General features: G+C 41.2%; 1 protein-coding gene across 4 annotated transcripts in view; it reads left to right on the forward strand.

The window, feature by feature from the left end:
• Positions 1-18,495, forward strand: part of PDE8B (phosphodiesterase 8B) — a 2,824,882-nt gene that overhangs the window by 1,314,661 nt on the left and 1,491,726 nt on the right. Inside the window, exon 2 of one of the 4 annotated variants that reach the window (XM_044063693.1) lies at positions 1,409-1,474. The exons of the other annotated variants lie outside the window; for them this stretch is intronic. Within the exon in view, the coding sequence (XP_043919628.1) occupies positions 1,409-1,474 (66 nt within the window). The remainder of the gene's footprint in view (positions 1-1,408; positions 1,475-18,495) is intronic. 4 annotated transcript variants of the gene reach the window in all.

Here is an 18,495-nt window from a genome sequence, read left to right on the forward strand (position 1 = left end):
TTTGTTTTTCTGTTGTTCTCATGTAAAAAAAAAAATTGCTGTATTGCTGTGATAATATTCTGAATGTTATGTTAAGATCTGTTAGAACTGCCATTTATGTATGGATTTTAGCTAAAATAAAATGTTAGTTTTAGGTCCATTTTTGACAGTAATGCTGTCTTTCATTAGTTTGTTGCAGTTCTTTTTTATTTTATTTTTCATTACTCTAATTATTACAAATTTCAGTTAACATCATTAGTGAACATTTGATTAATAGAGGTATATTTTTTTTAGGATTTGAGTATTTTTATCAGTTTTTGTTTACACTATGTGGTAGTCATACTTGGATATGTCATAGATCTCTTTGATTGCCAAAATTATTGGCCTCTCTAAGGTGCCGTTGGTTAGTGTGTTTGGCTGTTAACTGATAGGTTGTTAGTCTGGGCCTACCAGCAGATAACATTATTTTGTGTTGTGCGGCAGTTACCATAGATTAAGGGTATGTGCTGTTAATGTACTGCTGACTCCTTTAGTCTATGTTTGCCTGTTATGTGATCCTGAACAAGTCAATAAAACAGACAATGTTGCCAGGTCATTTGTATCCAGTGGGTTTACCCAGTTAAGAAGTCATAAAAATAAAATAAAATTAAATTAAATATAATACAGTAAAATAAATACTGTGCATTTTTGAGTGTGTAGTGTACTGCTTTTTCTTTGTTTAAGTTTTTTAATTGGGCTGAGTTATAGTTATTTCTGACATGTATAGAGTAGTGATAAAACTTGGACGATACAGAAGGAGTGGTTAGAAATTTGGAACAGTGTTTGGTTTGTGGTACTTGAAGTACTGAAGGTTTATGGAATAAGTTGTGTTTTTGGTAGCAAAAACATGAGTCACAAAATTGATTTCCCCATTTCTACAGTGTAAGACATTTCATGCAGCATGTAAACATACTCCATAGATTCTGTCAGCTTAGCTAGTTCTTAAAAATCTCTCTCCTATAGATAGTTTTGTAGTCTTGATGTACTACGTGATCATTTTTAGTAGTACCATGTATTGTTTGATATTATTTTAGTGCTTTAGTGAGGCTTAGTATAAAACATGTTAGTTTTTAGCATAGTCATCATTTTTGTTAGTTTTTGTTAGTTTACTGTAGTGTAGATGCAGACATCTGGATATGTTTTGTTTGTAATGCTATTTTCCACAGCTAGTTGTTATTGTTGTTTTAAATGTTATTCTTTTAGTCTGATTTTTTTTTTTCAGTTTAAGTTAAAGTGAATTTTACTTCTAGTGGTATGGCTTTATTTTGGAGTGCAAGTGTGTGTTTTTTTGTGTGCAGTGAATAAAGTTACATGTTTTCTTTTTTCAACAGGACAGGTAGACTGGTTCATTCCTCTCTCATTTTCTGATTGTTCACTTAATTCAATGCAGGATAATGGGGGAGCAGAAGCAAATTCCGACACTCAATCGACACGAGGCATAGAAGTTACCCTGAAGGTAAATCCAACCCATCACAGGATAGGCACTTGCATGCACTTCACATGACATGCCTTGCTATGGCTAATTTAAACTACTGGCAGTTCACCTATGACACGTCTTTGAGATGAAAAAAAAAAAACACACACAAATAGGTGTGTTGACTTCTTTAATCAAGCAGCTTGTTTTATCCCTGACCACAAATTGCATGAAAGCTACTAATTTATGAATGCTGGTAATGCACTTAACCACACACAGAGAAACTAAATGCCACTAATGAAGATAATGCCTCTTGATGTATTGCACCAGTGGTGGCTGCCCCGGTGCCCTATTTACCCCAACCTAGCTACACCTCTGGAATCACATTCCTTTTTTTTTCTGTTATGATATATATAAAGTTAACTTTTTAGAAATTAATTTCTGTAATGATTAGAAAGCATGGAGCTTTGTGTAGAACTATAGAAAGGAATTTATCATGGGATGAAAAATAAATAGCTGGCATGAAAATTATTTTCCTTTATTGCTCCTTTCATACAGAAATTATAGTAATACTACATTGGTTAACTTGGGTGAACTAATATTAGGTAGAATGTGGTGATAATACCTCACCTCAGATGTGAAAGTAGGTAAGGGAGCTAGTTTTACTGTAGCCTCACAGCTCAGATAAAAGTTCTGCTACTTATGGGATGAATAAGAATTTTGGAATTGCTGCTGCAATGAACATTTCCGACATGCCGTAGTCTGTAAAGTGAAACTAACTGCCATTATAACCTCAAAGTACACCATTTTAATGCTTCCTGATACTCATTTTAAAAGTATAACTTCACATATTAAGAAAAATGGGATTTTCTTCAACTGTGAGCCCAGATTACTAGATGTTAGTTTCAGAATTACTGTACAAAATAACTTTCGAGATAAATATTTAGCACATGTCCTTCCGCAATATACGAGGAAGGATTATAAAAGGACACCAAGTAACATTTGATCCAAAAATATTGCTAACATCGAAAGTTATGGCTCTTAATATGGCAAACAGTGACTCATAGCTTTGGCAGTATACAATATTTTTTCTAGAGTTACAGTACGGTCATGCCAAAAGTGTTCTTGAAGACTGTGAGAGTTGTGTTTCAGAACCAGGACAGCATGTACCTTTTCAGTCGAGAAGCATTTTTTCATGTTTGTAACCATGCATGATACATGAGGTTTTGTTACATTTCCCCATGGAGCAGCATCATTATAAAACTAGTATATTAAACACCTCAGTGAAAAACTTATGGCATTGTATTTCATTTTGTGAATACAGTTTCATTATGTAAGCAACTTAGTAGTGTTTTATCCCAGAGCACACATAATATTTATTCCTTCACAGTTTTTGAGTATGGCAGTTGTTTTTCCTCAGATCAAGGGAAAAAAATCTGTTTTTAACTTCAAAATTATTGTTTTCTCACTTTAATAAGCTTCTTTGTCACATCAGAAATGTTTTGCAGCTTAAATGTCCCTTTCTGTATGTAAGGTGAAATGTTTTTCCAGCTTGCATATAGGAGGGGATATCATGAAAACAGTTTTCAGTTCTACATACAAATCCTGCATCGTTTCTGAAGAACTCATGACACCAGGGCTAAGGATGACCAGCACCATGCACTATCCCTTCATGGAGCTGCTCACAATATTTCAAAACAGTAAGTAATGTACAAACTTAGATCCCTGATCCGTAGTCATTTCAGCAAATTATTTATACCATACTCAGTCTTGCTTGCCATGGCTGTGGGCCAGAAACATCAGCATATTATGCTAATGTGGATATTCTGGGCAGTAAGTGCTTCCATTGGCTGGATCATCATTGCATCCCTACCCTGGGCGGGGTCTGCATGTGGTTGTGGTTGTGGTATCAGGTTTGTCTTCACCACAGGGTTTTTTACTGCAGGGCTTCATTCTTTTCTTACTGTGTGAATGTGCGTCTCCTTTTTCCTCTTTTCTTCCGTTTTTACTCTAACACAAATGTGTTGCTCAGCACATTATAGGGGAAATGGGATGAGTGTAGTTACAAACACACAAGCGCTACCCTAACTATTCTATGTTGTCTGGATTTCATATGTTGCTAGTTTGGGACTGTACTGTACAGAGTTGTGGCAGAATTTGTGAGTTGCATATTTTCTTGGGGGGTAGGGCTCATTTTATTTATTTGCTTACACAGTGGGTTAAGATGGTGTGCATCGTGGTAACCTGTCATGCAAGAATTTTCATGAATTGCAAAGGACTTCAGTATAGCAGCCTGTGGCGTACCAAACCTGGACCCTTGTTAACAATGTTTATGAATAACATTCTAAAGCTCTAGTTTATAATGCTGTGCTTACTTTTTCAAACACAACACTGTAACTCTAACAAGTCAAAATATTTTTTTCTTAGGCTTCCAGCTGAATCCTTTGTTCAGAGCCTAATACTTTGTTATACACTGTTATACAATGTTACCCAAGGAGTGGAATTGTGGTTGCTGTTGTTAGCTTCTTCATGCTGGCCATGGATTGTCTACATCTACTTAACAAGGCATGGAATTACAGCCATCTTAGTACTGCTGCTGTCTTGGATTTACTATCTGTATTTATCACCTGCTTCTACTTCACAAGTATAAGCAACAGGACAACAAGAGAAGAACTAAGCAACAGGACAAAAAGAGAAGAACTAAGCAACAGGACAACAAGAGAAGAACTAAGCAACAGGGCAACAAGAGAAGAACTAAGTAACAGGACAACAATTGAAGAACTAAGCAACAGGACAACAAGGGAAGAACTAAGCAACAGGACAACAAGAGAAGAACTAAGCAACAGGACAACAAGAGAAGAACTAAGCAACAGGGCAACAAGAGAAGAACTAAGTAACAGGACAACAAGAGAAGAACTAAGCAACAGGGCAACAAGAAAAGAACTAAGCAACGGGACAACAAGAGAAGAACTAAGCAACAGGACAACAAGAGAAGAACTAAGCAACAGGACAACAAGAGAAGAACTAAGCAACAGGACAACAAGAGAAGAACTAAGTAACAGGACAAGAAGGGAAGAACTAAGCAACAGGACAACAAGAAAATAACTAAGCAATGGGACAACAAGAGAAGAACTAAGCAACAGGACAACAAGAGAAGAACTAAGCAACAGGACAACAAGAGAAGAACTAAGTAACAGGACAACAAGAGAAGAACTAAGCAACAGGACAACAAGAAAAGAACTAAGCAACAGGACAACAAGAAAAAAACTAAGCAACAGGACAACAAGAGAAGAACTAAGCAACAGGACAACAAGAGAAGAACTAAGTAACAGGACAAGAAGAGAAGAACTAAGCAACAGGACAACAAGAGAAGAACTAAGCAACAGGACAACAAGAGAAGAACTAAGTAACAAGACAACAAGAGAAGAACTAAGCAACAGGACAACAAGAAAATAACTAAGTAACAGGACAAGAGAAGAAATAAGCAACAGGACAAGACGAGAAGAACTAAGATTTTATTTGGGGCTGCTGTTGATTTTTTTTCTTTTTTTTTTGGGTAGTGAGGGGCATTTCCTACTTTTTTGAATATTGGATTGAGCTTTGATTTCTATGTTTGCTGAATAGAAGATTGATTTTTGTTTGCTGGAAAATGATCCCAACATTTTGCAAATTCTTCTGGCAGTTCTTCTCACAGTGGACATCATTTGGATACTGGTTTACCTAGGTTTATAATGGATCATTGGAAGCCCGGCACATACAAAACTCACTGAATGTTACCTTTTTAATAAATGGTTATTGGGCCAGCATTGGGCTAGATTTACAGATGTCCTTCTGTTCACATGTTGCAGTATTCATAACAGTAGGGAGTTTCTACCAGCAGCGCCACCTTCCAGCCAGTATACCAAACTCTTTGCTTCTGGAGGGTGCCTGTGACGTCCCTTGTCAGGGCCATAAACCAACGTAGGGTATGAAGGTGATGTCTGCACCCACCCTCCTCGGAAATTTCCTGCCACAGTGAATGCCAGAATCCTGTTCACCAGTTCCAAAAGCAGATGTGTTTCAGACACTGTTAAAAGCCTCCAGACCAGACAACCATTTCTCCTACTGATACAGATAAGTGCCCTGTTGGGTTTTTTCTTTACCTTTGATTATTGTTAATCTTACATGCAGCTAGAAAGGGGAAGTGTATTTATGGGAGACATATTCCTCACAAGGACGTGCATGAGAAGTGCATTTTTTGCTTAGGCAAGGCCCATGACCATACATCCTGCCCCATTTGTAAGTCTTTCATCCCAAAAACCCTTTGTAGCCATCTTGCTGCACAAAATTGTATTTAGAAAACCAGAGATTCAGATGTATTGCACTTGGTATGGAAGAGGGAGTAGGCCCATCCAAAGAGCCGCTGAAGAAAAAGGCCAAGATTCTGTCCTCCTCGATTCTGTCCCCACCAGTTACTCCCTTAAAAAAAAGCAAAAAGGTAAACACCCTGAAACTCAACCAGTTACTGGATGGGAAGTTTTTTCTCAAAGTCTCTTTAAGGCTTTTCAGGCCTTACAGACATAACAGGCCCCACCAGCCCCCTCACCTTGACCTACTTTATAGGTATCAGGGGAAGAGTACTCCTCCTCAGATGAATCTGTTTCATATGAATCCCAAATAGAGTCCCCAAAAGATTTCATCACCCCATAGTAGGAGGACTCCATTACTCCTGAGTCTCCAGGGGAAGAAGCCACCTTTGGAGTCACAATCTCTCTCATGAGGGAGCACTTTAAATGGCAGGCATCTGAAATATCTCACAATAAGAAAAGGTACTTTGACCTTTTACAAATGGAGTAACCTTCTCCTTCAGCAGTGCACCCCCCTTGCTACCTGCCTTCCAGGATGCCTTCTTGGCTGCTTCTCAATCCCCTGACTCTCAACCACCAGCTTCTAAACAACCAGACTGATTCTACAAGATACCTCAGGATACCCAATACCTCTTTAGGAACCCACCAGCAGACCCAGCAGTTATTGCTGCCTGTGCTGACAAATCATCTAGGCAACTACCTTCAACTACTTTTTATCCCACAGACAAAGACAGTAAATTCATGGACAGACTAGAGAAGAAAGTTTATACCTCCTCTACTCTGGGTATAAGAGCTCTCATCTACCAAACACATATGGCCAAATTTGTCCTGGATACCATTACCAAGGTCTCCATATTGCTATCTGAGGCACCAGATTCTCCCATAAAATCCCAGATTAATACCCTCCTCTACACTGCATCCCAAGTAACTAGGCACTCAATAAAGTACAGTTATGATGCTGTGGAAGCCTCATCTAAGTCTGCTGCATCTGAATCAGTCTTGAGGTGTTACTCTTGAGTGAGACTACAACCCCTACCCATGGATATGCAAACAAAAGTGTTGAATGCACCCCTGGACAATAAAGCTCTGTTTGGGCAAGCCTCAGCAGAACTCCTCAAATCCCTTCAAGAAAAGGGTAAGGAATTTCAAAATCTTAAACACCTACTAGTGTCTCCTCTACCAAGATACCACAGGAATTATCCACAAAAACATTCCTTTGTCAGAAGGCAGTCCTCACACTCCACTGCACAGACTAAAGGATGCAGACAAACCAGGAAAAACTCTACTCCAAGACCTACAACCAGCTCTTCCACTATGCCCTTTCGAAGCTAGTGTGACAACTCCAGACCGCCCCCCTCTGTGACTATCCAACCTTGCACCAAAAGACCCCACTTTCCCTCTGTCTCACCCTCTCCCTTCCCTCCTGGCAGATAGTCACATCAGAACAATAGGTGCTCTCCATCATTCAGTCAGGCTATTTCATGACTTGGGGGATACTACCACCCTTTCGTGGTATCCCTCAACCACCTGCAAGCCAAACCCTCCTTTCTCCTCCTATCATTCAACAACTTCTAGACCAAGGTACCATAGAACTGGCACCATACCATCAAAGAAACATAGGCTTTTACTCCAGAATGTTTCTAGTACCAAGGAAGGATGGCCCATGGAGGCCAGTCCTAGATTTATCCTTTCTAAACCTCTTTCTCAAAGTTTCCAGCTTCAAAATGATTGCCTTACCCATGCTCTTACCACTCATTCCAACTCAGGCTTTTGTGGTAGCCCTGGATTTGAAGGATGCCTACCTACACATCCCTATTCACCCAGATTACAGGAAATACCTCAGATTTTCAATAGGCTCTTGCCATTTGCAATTCTCTGCCTTGCCTTTTGGACTCTCTACTGCTCCCCAAGTGTTCACAACGTGCCTGGCCCCCATCATTGCTCATTGCAGGACTCAGGATATTCAGATATTCCCATACTTGGATGACCTGCTCATTCTTCATCAAGACTGCACACTGCTCCTAGTACATCTACAACAGGTAATCTCCACCCTATCTCAGTTAGGGTTCACCATAAACCACAAAAAGTCTCACCTGATCCCCTCTCAGGACCTGGTTTTCCTGGAATGCAGGATCAGAACAAGCAAAATGAAAGCCTTCATTCCAGATCAAAGAACTGTAGACCTTTGTCTATACTTCCAAAAGATCCTCTCCCACACGTCCTTGCCAGCTCGAGAAATTTTAAGAATTCTAGGCCACATGGCATCTCATACCCATGTTGCCTTTGGCAAAATTACATATGAGGAAAATCCAGTGGATCCTGAAAAACTTATGGAGCCAACACTCCCAGCCCCTGGACACCCCCCTCCCCTTACTCCAGTGTTTGAAGAAGGAAATCCAGTGGTGGATATCGGCTCTCCACCTCAACCAAGGCATCCACCTTCAGGTCCCTGCACCCCTCCAACAGGTCTCCACAGATGATTCTGACTTGGGGTATGGGGCAGTGCTACTTACAAACCAAAAACAACTCCCGGTGCAAGGCACATGGTCCAACCCAAGGCAAAAGGACCATATCAACATCAAAGAAATGAGGGCTTTGCACTTGGCCCTACCAACCTTCAAACCAGCCCTTCAGCCAGGAACCGTGAAAGTAATCACAGACAATATGACAGTCCTGTGGTACATAAACAAACAAGGGTGTACAAAGTCCTACCCTCTGTGCAGCCTAGCAATCCAGATCTGGAACCTAGCAGTATTTCTCCACATTCATCTGGTAGCAGTTTATATGTGTTCAACAGAAAATGTCATGGCAGACTTCCTGAGCAGAACTTCAGCTCCCAGTCACAAATGGATGCTTCACAGGGAAGTATTTCTGGACATAATCTACAGGTGGGGTATTCTATAAGCAGATCTTTTTGCCTCCGCCCAGAACAGACAGATGCCCAAATTCTGCACAAGGAATCCGCATCCACAAGCATGGAAGGTGGACGCCTTCTCCTTCTCTTGGGAGGGAATGTACCTCTATGCTTTCCCCCCTTCACTTTAATTCAGAAATTCCTTTTGAAAATACAGAGGGACAAGCCAAAAATCCTACTGGTGACCCCCTTTTGGCCAAGACAGCATTGGTTTCCCCTCCTACATCTACTAGCCAAGGGCAATCACCACAGGTTACCCCACCAAATAGACCTGCTCACACAGGTCAGTGGATCCCTACTACACCCTCAGGTGAACAATCTGAAATTAACCTTATGGGTGATAGGGTTTTGATCCCCTTCAGACATCTATACTCAGAGGAGGTACTCAGTGTTCTGCAGGAGGGCGGAAAGTCTAGTACCAGGAGAAACTATGTATCCAAATGGAATAGATTCTCCCACTGGTGTCAATGGAAAAAACAGGGCCCTCTGACTACCTCTATACCGGTGGTCCTTTACTATTTGTGTGAGCTAATTCACTCAGGACTAACATACTCATCAGTCAAAGTGCATTTATCTGCCATCTCTGTCTGTCTGCCTATCTCCTGTCCTCTGGCCTCTAGACTAGAGGTTAAACTTTTTTCTCAAAAGGGTTCTTCATATCAGGTCCCCCAGGAAACCTACCCCCCCCCCCCGGGACCTGAACTTTGTACTAGAAAAACTTACATTGCCAACCTTTGAACCAGCTCATTCAGTATCCCTGAAACTATGCACACTGAAAATAGTTCTACTAGTGGCCCTTACATCTTCCAGGGGGGTATCAGAGATATAAGCCCTCATGATTACCTCTCCCTATCTTATTTTCCACAAGGACAGAGTTGCTCAAAGGACCAACCCTTCCTTCATGCCGAAAGTGGTTAATGAATTTTCACTAAACCAGACCATTAATCTACTGGTTTTCTACCCTCAACCACAAAGTTCCTCATAAAGGACTCTCCATTCCTGGGATGTCCACAGACAGCTGAGGTATTACTTAGACAAAACCAAACCTATCAGAAAGTCAGATCAAATTTTAATCTTCTTCCACCTGACAGCTCTAGGGAAGGCAGTCTCCAAGCAAACCATTTCCTCATGGATCTCTAAATCCATTACCTTATGCTACTATTACCATGAAAAATCTCTGCACGGTCAAGTCAAACCTCACTTCACCAGGGCAGCTGCTTCCTCAGCTGCCTTTTTTAAAGTAATTGACTCCGCTTCCTTCCTGGAAGCTGCCACTAGGATTGCTGTCCACACCTTTACCAAACATTACAAACTGGACTTAGTCTCGAGAGCTAGGGCAGGTTTTGCCAGGTCTATCCTCCAAGGACTCATTGATCAGGGAACCCAATCCTCCAGCCAGAACCATATCTAAAAGCTCTGGTACTCTCCCTACTGCTATGAATGCTGCAACATGTGAATAGAAGGACATAGAATAGGTCTGTAAGAACTTACCATAACCTTAGATGTCCTTCTCTTCCATGTTGCAGTATTCAGTCCCCGCCCAACCTATCCGTCTACCTTACCAACTTACATACCATACTGACTTGTGGGAACATAACCCTTCTATCCCCCAATATTTTCACTAAACACAGTCTTCCTGCTACTCTGACTGTAGCCTACATGTAATTCTAAGGGCTCCCTTGGTACCCTTCTACCCACAGGAGTACTACTGTATGTGGCAGTTCATTCTGAGGAGGATGTGTGCAGATATCACCTTTATACCCTACTTCAGTTTATGGCCCTAACAAGGGACGTCACATGCACCCTCCAGAAGCAAAGAGTTTGGTATACTGGCCGGAAGGTGGCACTGCTGGTAGCAACTCCCTATTGTTATGAATACTGCAACATGGAAGAGAAGGACATCTAAAGTTATGGTAAGTTCTTACACAACTATTCTTTACCCATCCATTCCTTCATATTGTGTTTGAAAAGGGTTAAGGAGCTACTTTATTTGATATGAAGAGGATGTCTATTTAACAGAAAGGAATTCTTTGTGAGAAGTATTTCTCCTTCCATCAAGCTGTGCTTTTGTTGTAGTGAATGTTGAGGTCTATAAAAGGATTGTTTATGGTGTTACATGTTTTATGAATGCATAGATGGTGACATAGGACAGAGTAAGTTGAGGCCTTGTAAACAAGGCTTAGGTCACCCTGCAGGAGTCTTTGTGATATGGAAAATAGAGACATAACTTTAAGGTATTCTGCATAGGACATAGAACTTACATTCTTCATTTTCTTAGGGAGGAAATGCTGGGGCCTTTCAAATTGAGTGAAGTGTTTACACAAGTGTATGCTGAACAGAGGATAATACTCTGTTATGGGCCTAATAAGGGAAGAGTAGATGGGATGATAGATGATAACATTCCTGGGCTAGAGGATATCTCCGGCAATTATCTGTGATAGACCGAAGGGTTTTATAATGATCACAGAAACATGGTAGTCAAAGGAGAGATCATTGTTTTTGAAGTTTCTTTAACAATAGTATCTCATTGGGGGTGCTGTATGGTAGGTGCATGGGTATTCGTGTTCTCAAAAGGACAACATACTACAATTGTTATCATTTAGCCTTAAACCACAGTCTTGGCACCAATTGTATGTGTCAGTCCCTCTTGAAGGATCTGAGAAGCATTCTGAGAGCTGATAACAGCTGCAGTTTTACAATCATCTGTAAAGTTGGGAAGTCACAGACTCTTGACATTGGCTTGAATATCAGACAGATGAATCCCAAATAGAAATGGCTCCAATACTGATCCCTGGCTCACCCCAGTGGTATTCAGCCTTTTAGTGGAGAGTGTGCCCCATTCCTAAGTTGATGGGTTATGTCTGTGAGCTAGTTAGTCATCTAGTGGATTATGTAAAGAATTACAATTTATTTTGTAAAGTGGGATGATATCTAGGGCATTGAACAAGCATTGAACAAGTCAGGGTACACTGTGTGTACTCATCATTTAAAGCTGCAGTGACTTTTTTAAAGATGTTCACTGTGTTAAGCAGGCAGGACCTTCCCTTTGCAAGGCTAGATTGGAGCTACCCTTATAAAGCGGACAGCCACCACTGTTCTCCACACCACTGGCACAAAGCCATTAGAGAGGATGAGGTTGAACAGATTCAGCAGCAAGCCTGTGAGACATCCTAGTCAGAGAAGGAAGTGCCCTAGCACATGGTCAGACCCCTGAAATGGCCTTTAAGACATACTTAGATGTAATCTCTGGGGTATGTAAGTGAGATATCATGTCAGAGGAAAGCTGAGTAGAGGTCAGGTAAAAGTCAGAGATAAGTTCATATGCTCATATGTTGATCATAGGAACAGAGTGAGTGATATTGTTACATATTACCTCAGTGCACTGCTGAGTCTTGGTTTTATGCTTCCTAACATAATTAAAGAAGATCTGATGGTTGTTCTTACTAGTGGTAGGAATTTGCAGTACATACTTAGCCTTGATGGATTTGATTGTTTTTGTTTAATTTCTTGAGTACAGTTTTGGAACAATGGTATACCAGTTTGTTCCTAAGGTAAAGAGTTTTTTTTCTCTTGTTACATAGTTTCTTAATGCCAGGATTTCACCATAAGCATTAGGGTTAACATTTCCCATTATAGTTGTGTCAGATTGGAACCAAAGTTGTATGGCTGGAAGGCCCAGCCTGGCCATAAAAATAAAAAATACAAATAAAAAAATGCTCTGCATTCAAAGTACTGGAGATTTCACACATGGACATTAAGCACAGAGTCAGCATGCATGAATAGCACATTGAAGTACAGAAGTTCAGCCCTAGGAGATTCACAGCACAGACATTTCACAAGCAAGTCCAGCCATGCCTTTCCTGCAGCATGGACATTCAGCCCTTGACAAGTTCTATTCAACCTGTATCAACCTCATCTGCATCCCATCCCACCTGCAGCACGGACTTTCAGCCCTTTACAAGCTCTACCCGACCTGCATCAACCTCATTTGTGCTCCATCTCACCTGCAGCATGGGTATTCAGCCCTTCACAAGTTCAAGACAAAGGGTAGTGAAACATTACAAAACCACCCAAAATAATCAAAAACAGTAACGCTGAGAGCCAGGGTACAAAGGATCCAACACAATATATTAAAAGCAAATAAATTTCATTGAGCGCTTTCATCCTTCTACAAGGAGGACTTCATCAGAATACCACAAACCACCAGTTAAAATCTTATATAGATTTGTCACAGCACTTAATTAAATGATTAAAACTCAATTATTTAAAGGCATACCGCACATATTTTGAACACTAAACATTACATATCATAAAAATTACATGTTGAAAAGTAGTATAAATAGAAAATAAAAAAGTAATGAAAGACAGATAAAGAATTATTATAAACTTAATTACAAGTGCTACAATTTCACTGATCTCATTGAAAATACAGGCTGAATAGAAATACGATCATTAATACCAGGGAAACTTGTAGCTTGCAACCTATGTTGCCACTTCAGTTCTTTATTTTCTAGGCATACCTTTGTTTCACCCCCTCCCAACTGGGGATTAGGTTTAATTTGATCCAGGATAATAAACTTAAATTTATTGTAAAACTGACAAGACTTGGAGTGTTTGAATAAAGTGTTGTTCTCATTTTTCGTACTAATATCATAATCATGCTCATATATCCTTTTACAAAGGCTTTGCTCAGTTTTACCTACATAAAAGTTTACCCGGCCTGCATCAACCGCATCTTTGCCCCACCCCACCTGCAGCATGTATGTTCAGCCCATCATAAGTTATCCAACACCTGTATCATTTCCATCTGCACCCCACACTACCTGCAGACGTTCAGCCCGTCACAACCTCCGCTCCACCTACATCCCCATCTGCTTAGTGTCAGCATGCTGAAGTGGGAGAGCTGAGTGTTTGCTTCAGAAATCAAACTGGGATTTTTTCATTTAATGCACACAAATGAACACAGGGCAAATTCATGTCTTACAGGTGTGTGTGTGTGTGTGTGTGTGTGTGTGTGTGTGTGTGTGTGTGTGTGTGTGTGTGTGTGTCTGTGTGCGTCCAGTTATTCAAGCATCATTACAGCCTCCAGGATGGATTGCAGTTGCATTTTCAGGATGACAGCCTCCAGTATGGATTGCAGAGGTTGATTGCAGAAAATTCAGGTAAGTCATTATGGACTACAGTTACTAATACCAGGCAGTCAATTATTATTCAGAAAATACATTTCACAGCAGCACTGTCTGGTTAAGTGACGTGAAAGTGATATATTTGTGCTTTCCTTGTAAACTTTGTCACTTTCTGGCATATTGTTGTGGACTGCAGCCATTAAATAGTGACAGGCATCAGTTTCAGACTTTTTGTATCCTTCAGAAAATGCTTAATAATGTAAAGCTTTGTATTCTAGTAATGTTCTATGTATATAAGAGAGGGAGTTAAAGATCTGTTCCAGATTTTTGGGTCTTCATCTCAAATTTGAGTTTAGAAGTTGAGAGGGTAGAGGGTATTCACAATAGGGTCTACTGAATTGTTTTGACAGCAGTGAGAGAGACATTTGATTTTATTTATTTATTTATTTATTTATGTATGTATTTATGTATTTATTTATTTATTTATTGATATTATATAACCCATTATTTATGAGTGTATTTATTCACTTGCTCTCAAGAAGTTATCTGAGGTGTACAATCATCCAAGTGGCTGTAAGTGATGGTTGTGTGTGTTCAAATACTTGCAGTAGTAATGGTGTACAGCGACATCATCACATGAACCATATTCTTCTAGTGCAGTCCATGGTTACCTTGTTTTGCTGACCATTGACAGTATGTGTATTATTTGGCTGTGAATAAGTGGAGCAACATAAAGCCTATGAGTTTAATGTTAATATTTAACTGTGCATACATTTCTACTTAATCTTGTGTTTTGCAGGCACACAGTTGGGAAGTATACTGTATTGAGCCATAACAGTCTATCTGGATGAGTAAGGCTGTGAGCTGTGTATGCAGTACAGGGTTTAATTCCTTCAGTCTTCATTTGTCCACTGTGTGACGCTTAACTAAGTCACTTCACCATACAGTGCTCTTGGGCTGCCCACTGAAAAGGGACGCTGGTCCAGTGGGCTGTCCCAAGCTGTCAGCAAATGCATCACACATTTGTATTTTGAATTCTTGCATACTTCACATAGACAATAATTAGTGCTTCATTGTATGCTGATTGAATACGAGTCTTGTAATTTAATGGATTGCCAGATGCATTTTCGATAAATGCAGGTTTCAAGGGAAGTTTTGCTTACTGATAACTATGCCAAGTCCATTTTTAATTTCAGACTGTTTTGTTTTGTTTAGCAAGTGGCTGTCAGTGCTTTGTTGTAAAAATTGAAATAATAGTTAAAATTAAATCCAAATCTTTGTGTTCATTGTAGAAATAAAACAAAAAAGAGTATAGGTATGCCCACTGATGGGTTTGAATAGTGTTTTATGGCAAATTATATGGCGGGGGGGTCCTGTCTCATGCCATGACCAGGTGACTAGGGCCTCTTTTGACATGATCTGACTGTGGCTGGCGTTGAGCAGAGTATGGAAACTCTTTGCAAATGCAGCAGGGAGAGGGGACTTTTGAACCCCATGGGGTCATCAGACAGCTGTAACAAGTTTGCATTTGAGAAATCTCTAAATGCATTAATGTTTTTGGGCATATTAGATTGAGCCCTAAATAGTGAATATCATGGAATAGTGGTCAGATGTTCATCGTGCATACAGCTGCAGTCATAACAGTCATAACAGATGGGTTCTCCTGCCGTCAGGCGGGTCCTCGGTTGGCCGAATTCCAAAGTCTATGGCCGGCGTCGGTTGTCGTCGCTTCTTCCCTGACGTCAGTGCGACAGGGGTATAAAAGAACCAGCCGACTCCATTTTCTTCAGTCTTTCTTGCCGCACGGTGCCCGAAGCAGAAGCAGTTCGCAAGTGCCGGTCGGCCAGCTCCTGAAATTACGAAAATTTTGCAACCAAAGTCTTCTTGAAAGCTAAGTACCCCGTTGGGGAAACTTTTCTTGCCTCAGACCGATGTCAGACAAAGTTAATAATTGTATTTCATGTGGGAAGCAAATACCGCATAAGGATTTTCATTCCCTCTGTATTCCTTGTTTAGGCCCAGACCACGACGTCTCGGTCTGTCGTTTTTGTGCTACATTCAACAAACGCACCATTAAGCATCGGGCGGAGTTCACCCAGCATTATTTTGGCAAAAAATTTAACTATATTATGTCGTCGGATACTCCGATTCCAGTTTTGTCTAAAAAGCGCAAAGATAAGGACCGACACACGAGGTCCGCGGCCTCTACCGACACCATGCCAAAGCCGACTTCAGGTGGTCCGGTTCTCAGCAAGGTGCCTACGCAGCCCCTGACTACCAACCACACTTCATTGGCGGTGTCTTCTATGCCCGAGGTCGCAGGCTCCTCGGCCCACACCCCGACTACAGATACCGAAGCCACTCTTGGTGGTGAATCTCAAAATGTAGACAGGTCTGCCTCCTCTCAAGGTGTCTTCAGATCTTCCTCTTCTTTTTCCATCAAGGCTTTCACTAAGTCTAAAGCAGCCATGCATTCTAAGAGACAAGCTACACAGGGCCCATCTCCAGGCCCCATGCCTAAAAAACAGATGCTTAAAATGGCTGAGGATTTAATTACTCTTATCAGGGGTTCTCAACCCCCCCCGGACAAAAGGCCCAGAGTGGAGGAAGAATCCCCCTCCTCCGATCAGGCCTCCATTATATCAGAGCACTCTGATGAACAGGAACTTTCTTACTCCCCTTTTGAAGATTCTGATGCAGAGGAGTCCATTCCCTCTGTATCCCCCCCAGAGGATTACTCATTTGGGGAAACCTTGCATACCTTAAGGGAACACTTCCACTGGGAAGGCCAAGAGTACTCAGATTCCAAGAAAAGGCTTAGGGATTTTCTCTTGCTACCTCAGCACAGGCCTCTGGCTATACCTCCTGTCTTGGACATACTAGATGATGTGTACTCGGAGGCCTGCCTTAGCCCGGATTCTTTACCTCCAGCCCCAGTCAAGCCTGACAGGTACTACCGGGTGCCTGACTCACACCAATTTCTATACAAAAGCCATGCGGCTGACCCAGAAACTATTTCACAGGGCCCCAAGGGAATTAAGGCCTCCACTGCTAAAAAAAATTACCTTCCGAGAGAGATTCCATTTCCTTAGAAAGGTGGGGAAAAAAGGTATATACCTCGGCCACCTTAACCATGAGGGCATTAAACTGCCAGTTCCATATGCTAAAGTACCAACAGTTTCTATTATCACAATTGAGAAGTAAAATGTCACAACCTGAACAACCAGACTTGAAGGAGTTGCAGGATTTGATGCATAGTGCAGAACAAGTGGGTAAACACACCTTGCAATGTGGTTTTGATGCTCTTGAGGCCTCATGTAGAGCTGCTGTTACAGGATCAGTCATACGTAGACATGCCTGGCTCAAGGAACAAACCTTACCAGATCATGTCAAAGCTAAATTACTAGATGCCCCTCTACAAAAGGATGCATTATTTGGTGCTAATGCTGAGGAGGTATTAAAGAAAATGGAGGAAAAGGCTAAATCAATGCAAACAGTGAAAGATTTTCTACAGGTACAACCCCCACGTTTCAGTAGAAATTGGCCTTCCAAAAATTGGTCCTTTCCAGCCACGGACAGACCCCAAAGAGGTAGATACAGGCGCCCGAGGAGCAGAGGGCAATCCCAAGGATTGTTTAGAGGCAGACAATGGCAAGCTCCTACACAAAGAGGTGGTGAGGATAGTTCGCAGCCATTCAGAAAGCAAGCCCAATGACTTTCCCCTTTGCATGCCAAGCAAGGCTCAAATGGCAGCACCCTTAGGCAGAAAGCTGGCATTATTTTCAAAAAATTGACATATTGTCACAAAAGACAAATGGATCCTGGACATTATAAACAGAGGCTACAGATTCCATTTTCACACCCTTCCAAAAATGAGAGACCTGCCACACAATCAAAGGGCAGAGGCACAAAGACAAATTTCAGATTTCATGGACATGAAAGCTATTCAAGAGGTACTCACGAACAAGGTCAAGGTTTTTATTCCAGACTATTCCTGGTACCAAGGAAGGGAAAAGATTGGAGACCTATTTTGGACCTATCCATCCTAAACACATTTTTACTCGTACCAAAATTCAAGATGCTCACTTTACAGCAGCTTCTTCCCATGCTGGGCAAGGAGTCTTGGCTGGTAACATTGGACCTCAAGGAAGCATACCTGCATGTCCCAATCAGACAAAACTGCAGAAGATACCTCAGATTTCTTGCAGGTTCAACCAATTATCAATTCTCTGCATTGCCCTTTGGCTTATCTACTGTGCCCAGAGTATTCACGAAATGCCTGGCATCAGTAATTGCCTACTGCAGACTTCAAGGGATACAAATATACCCCTATTTGGACGACTGCCTGATCCAAGCGGACAGCAAGCACATACTTCTAAAACATCTGGCTTATGTAATAATGTTGTTGAATTCTCTGGGATACACAGTCAACAAAAAGAAATCAAGGCTAATACCCTCTCGGAAAATAATTTTCCTGGGTGCCAACTTGGACACAAACACCCAGATGGCCTACCTCATGCCAGAGTAGCAGGGGCAACTAACTCAATACTTCAGAGCACTAGCAAATTTCACCAGGCTGACTGCAAGGAAAATCCTGCAGGCTCTGGGATTCATGGCATCTTGCATCCTACTAATCCCATGTGCAAAGCTGCATATGAGGAAACGTCAATGGTACCT

This window comes from Protopterus annectens, chromosome 2.part2, assembly GCF_019279795.1.
Source record: "Protopterus annectens isolate FY-2018-M chromosome 2.part2, PAN1.0, whole genome shotgun sequence".
Lineage (NCBI taxonomy): Eukaryota > Metazoa > Chordata > Ceratodontiformes > Protopteridae > Protopterus > Protopterus annectens.